This window comes from Pinus tabuliformis, chromosome 2_2 (assembly GCF_031772625.1).
Source record: "Pinus tabuliformis cultivar Carrire ecotype Pingquan chromosome 2_2, CPIR1, whole genome shotgun sequence".
Lineage (NCBI taxonomy): Eukaryota > Viridiplantae > Streptophyta > Pinopsida > Pinales > Pinaceae > Pinus > Pinus tabuliformis.
Window position 1 is genome coordinate 1,285,962,248 of NC_142300.1, and position 4,605 is coordinate 1,285,966,852.

At 35.2% G+C, this 4,605-nt stretch overlaps 1 protein-coding gene across 1 annotated transcript; it reads left to right on the plus strand.

Moving 5' to 3' along the window:
* The first annotated feature begins 335 nt into the window (after positions 1-335).
* LOC149198171 (uncharacterized) lies at positions 336-1,405 on the plus strand. Its single transcript, XM_089404074.1, has one exon. It carries the CDS (start codon positions 537-539, stop codon positions 1,221-1,223), a length of 687 nt encoding a protein of 228 aa, XP_089260200.1. The 5' UTR covers positions 336-536; the 3' UTR covers positions 1,224-1,405.
* Positions 1,406-4,605: the final 3,200 nt, after the last annotated feature.

Below are 4,605 nucleotides of genomic sequence, written 5' to 3' on the forward strand. Positions count from 1 at the left end.
TTTTAACAATGCTTAATTTATTTCCACCATTAAAATTATGATTCAAACACATTACAAAATTTTATGAATTATTTTTATCCAGGTTCCTATGTTTTTACAGTCGAGACCATTCCTTCGACTTGGCAGTTACATAGATGAAGTATGATATTTGTTGGGTAGGTAGTGATTTTGAAAACATGAGTGGGCAGTTACATAGATGAAGTATCATATGTGTCGGGCAGGTAATGATTTTGAAAATATGTCATCATGGAAATACATGGTGGGGAGATGTGACAAGGGGGACTGTGAGGAGTGTGGAATACTTTTATTGTGTAGTTGAAGCCAGCTGACACACCCCTTACCTCATAACTACTCACCCCCTTCACCTTTTTGCTACTAGTAGTGGATCAGGTCACAGGTTGTGGATGCGAATGCGTGTGGGCCTCAGCTTCACATTAAAATATGAATTTCTCTTACTTCTGCAGCTACTGACAATGTCTCAGGCGACAATTGCGCGGTAGCCACCTAGCCATTTTCTTTTCTTCCCTTCTATAACAATGGGATGCATTCTTGACAAATGCCTCGTACCAGAAGCATACAGTTGCAATCGGGGCTTATCTCCAATCACAGGCCATACAGAACGATCACCAATGGGGAACTACGTTTCCTGCGCTTCGAACTCTGTACCTTCCAATACTGTGAAAGTCGTAAGCTGGAACGGCAGTGTTCAGGAGCTTCAGCGGCGAATAAAAGCGGCAGAGCTTATGCTGGAGAATCCTCAGCACTTCGTCTGTCACGCCAACAGCTTGCAGATTGGGCGTCGGATTAATCCTCTGACAGCAGATGAAGAGCTGGAAGTGGGGTATCTCTATTTTCTTCTTCCCATGGCCAAGCTGAAATCTGTGCTCTCCGGGACCGACATGGCTTCTCTGGCATTCAAGGCCAATTCCGCCATGAAAGCTGCAGGCAGAAGCGGCTCTGGCGCCAGAATACTCCCCATTTTTGGAGACGTCATGCGTCCCCTCCCGCCAGAAGTGAAAAGTAATGATTTATTACTGGAAGAGGAGAAAGAGGAAGTTGCGGTGCCTAAGCTAAATTTGGAGGACGATCCAGAGCTGTCAACGGCACTTGCAGAGCTGAGATTGAGGACCTGCAGATCATGGAAGCCAAAGCTGGAGACCATTAACGAATTCCGGCCGAAGCTTCGGGATTTAATGCAGTCAAATATTGAACAGTTCTGTTAGCATAAATATTTCCATTTGATCAATAAATTACTGATCAGATTGAACGATTGTATATCTCCGTTGTGTTGAGTTTTACTATCAGATTAATGGTGAAAAACAAATATGTACAGAGTAGAGCAGCACATGCCTCTCTTTATTTTACTCATTTTTATATGCAGCCTGCTGCTTTGTTTTCATCTGTACTTGTTTAGTATATTGTTTCTGTCTGCAGTTGTTTAGATTTTACTTCATCGAACATTTTTGCATACCTCGTTTGTATTTTTTCAAGATTCATGGTATCCAGAGAAATGATTAAACTCGTGAAACTTGAGGCAGCGCCATGAGACGTACCGATGTTTACAGAGGAGAAGATTGGAGGAGAGTTAAAAAGCAAATGCAGCAGGGTAAGTGGCATGCACGTGGGAGGATTTCCAACCACTAAATCCCTGACAAATGCAATGGATTTGTACACTAAATCACACGGTAGAGAAAAAGGAGGAATAGGGTTTTTGCTGTAACCTAAGAGTGAGTTAATCTTAGGTTTTTTAGAAATTTTCATAGATGCTTAGAATTGTAAGCTTTAATATTGTGCTGTTAATTTTTGTATTAATTTATATTATTAAAATTCTAAACTCCATTTCTTTTAATAAATTAATTTATATTATTAAAATTCCAAAATTTTAGCATTAAACAGGTAATTTTTATTGTCAGATTCCATCATATTGATATTGTATCTGTTTGTTTATTCCATGTTTTTTTTATTTTTCAATAAAATGTTTAATTTTACATCATTATTTTTTTGGTAAGGTAGTATTTATCGGGAATTGAACCATTGACATATAGCAAATAGCAAGGAGTGCCTCAATAATGTATCTATTTACCATCAATTCAAAACTCATGGGCTTCATTTTATTTATTTATCATAAAAAAAAGTTATAAAATATTTCAAACTCTATAAATTTATATGGTTGATATTGAAGCAAAGGCAGTGAAAAATTATCTCATATTCACATCAAAGTCAAAAAATTAAAAAAAATCAAATATATATATATATATATATATATATATATATAATGATTAATGCTCACTAAGACCAATAAGGTCTATGAGACCTTAATAAAAAAGATTAATTGAGATTTTTTAATATTTTATTTTCTATGATCAAATAGAATGGAAAGAAGCATTTCTAGATCACTATAGTTTTCCTGATTGAATAAGTCAAGAAGGGTAGTAGTGTGGCAGATGTTTTGGAAAAGAGAACGGATGTGAGTGAGAGCTAGATAATCCAAGAGAAAGTGCTTTTCATCTTCAATCCTCTTAGTATCACATAATTGACAGATTCTGTAATATCCCTAATATAGGGTTTAGAGTTATAGTTATAGTTCTTGGTAATTGCCCTTCCATTCATGATTCACGAGGAAAAATGCACAATGAAAGGGGGAGCTCAGGGAAGAAAAGAAATGGGAGATCATCATCTCCTCTGGTGGGAGGATTGAAGCGCACACCTCATCGACACCTTTGTATTCAACATTTGTTCTACGCTTGGTTTTTCTTCAGATTTTTCTCATTGTTTTTCCCACAAACCATGCCTTCCCTCTCAGTTCTGTGGATTTTAATGGATGTGGGATTGTTAAGCTAAACCTAGAATACACATCCTACATTAAGGGGATCACTCCTACAGTGCCTCCTTTAAAACCTACCAAGATCGAATTTCTTGAATCTTGTTCATTGAATACTTACCTCCAACTGAAAAGAGTCCAATGAAAATGTGGATACAGTGAAGGAGAGCAGCGTAGCTCTGATCCACGCTTGACCATTCTGTTTTAACAGAAGTATTTTTATCATTTTTCTTGAAAGAAGAGTTTGCATACAAATTTTTTAAAATAATTTGTATCGCTTAAGCACATTAAAAGATAAGTTGTTATGTGTGTGTTAAAAGTTAAGTAGGTTTGTCATTTTTTATAGAGAAATTACACTAATTCTTGCACATAAAAGCTAAGTAAATATGTAGTTTCTCTTAGAAAGATTACATGTGAATATTGTGTGTTAAAAGCTAAGTAGCTTTGTCATTTCTTTGGAATAAATTACATGAGATTCTTGCTAAGTAGCCAAGATATCCTCTTGAGAAAATATGCATGAGACATGTAAAGTTCTTGAGGAGATAGTATGAAAAGTGGCCAGGTTTTCTTTGAATAAAATATGTGATTTTTTTTTAATAAAAAGTTCTTGAAAAGTAATATATGCTTAAATGCATTGTGATAATAGTTATTTTCGAAGTTTCTTGTGAAATAAATATGCATTACATGCATGATACAAATAGCTAATGAGCTAGATTCTCTTGTAAGAATATAAGATTATTTTTAGTTTCTTGAAGGGAACATATGCTTCTAGGCACATAGATAATCATTACTAACTTTCTTGAAGAAAATGTATGTTTTATATACACAGAAACAATAGTCATTAAGATAGTTTCTTTTAAGAAAAAGAGTTCATAGTTGCATGTATGAAAATAATGGCTTTTATGATAGATCTCTTGAAACAAAAATAGATTATTTTCTTAAAAGATGCATATGAATCGTGTTCATACAAGAACAAGAATCCATATTTGTTCCTTGAAAATATTATGTGCATTGAAGTAAAGGTCATTGTGTTAGGAAAAACACATGTTGCATGCACAAAAGGGTAGCCATTGTGACATAGAAAATATGTTTTTGTGTGTAGATACAGAAAGTTGTTATGTTAACTTTCTTGAAAAGAATAATCTCCTGAAAAATTGTTTGTCTAGATGAATTATGTCAATCTTCTCGGCATTTCCTGGATAGTAGATGCGTACGTAGTCTTCCACACTAAGACTACCTCTTGTTCTTCCTATTGAGTTGACCCTCTCTCCTCTCCGGGAAAGACCTGTGATGAAATATATATCCTCTATTTCAATCCTCAGGGGCATATGATCAATAACAAAAGCATCTTCTTCTGGATCCCAGTAGTGGATTAACATCTCAAGCAACTTGGTATTTGCCTTCATATTCGGCATTTTGAAAAATTTCAATAATCTGCATCCTCATAAGGCATCTAATGCATTTGGATCTTCCATTACTTCATTATCAATCACACTATGCTCTCTTTCACGCCAAGTAATCGACATTTTGTAAAAAAAGATGTTTTGAATCATTAAAATCGTTTTTCAAATTTTGAATTCATGCACACGCGGGTTCGGTATTCACATAGTTGCATATAGGGCTTTCCTATACGCGGTTCACATGTGTCCAACCATTGTATACGTAGAGAGAAAATTTCAAACTAAATTCCCACGATCAAATTTGTGACAAAAACATTTAAAAAGCATTAAAACTTATTAAAAGCTCAGTTAGAAGGTTACCTGGAAGATTGGAGGTAATGGATG

Bases quoted from the DNA above. Each gene is read 5' to 3' on its own strand.
- LOC149198171 (XM_089404074.1), top strand. From the start codon at position 537: ATGGGATGCATTCTTGACAAATGCCTCGTACCAGAAGCATACAGTTGC.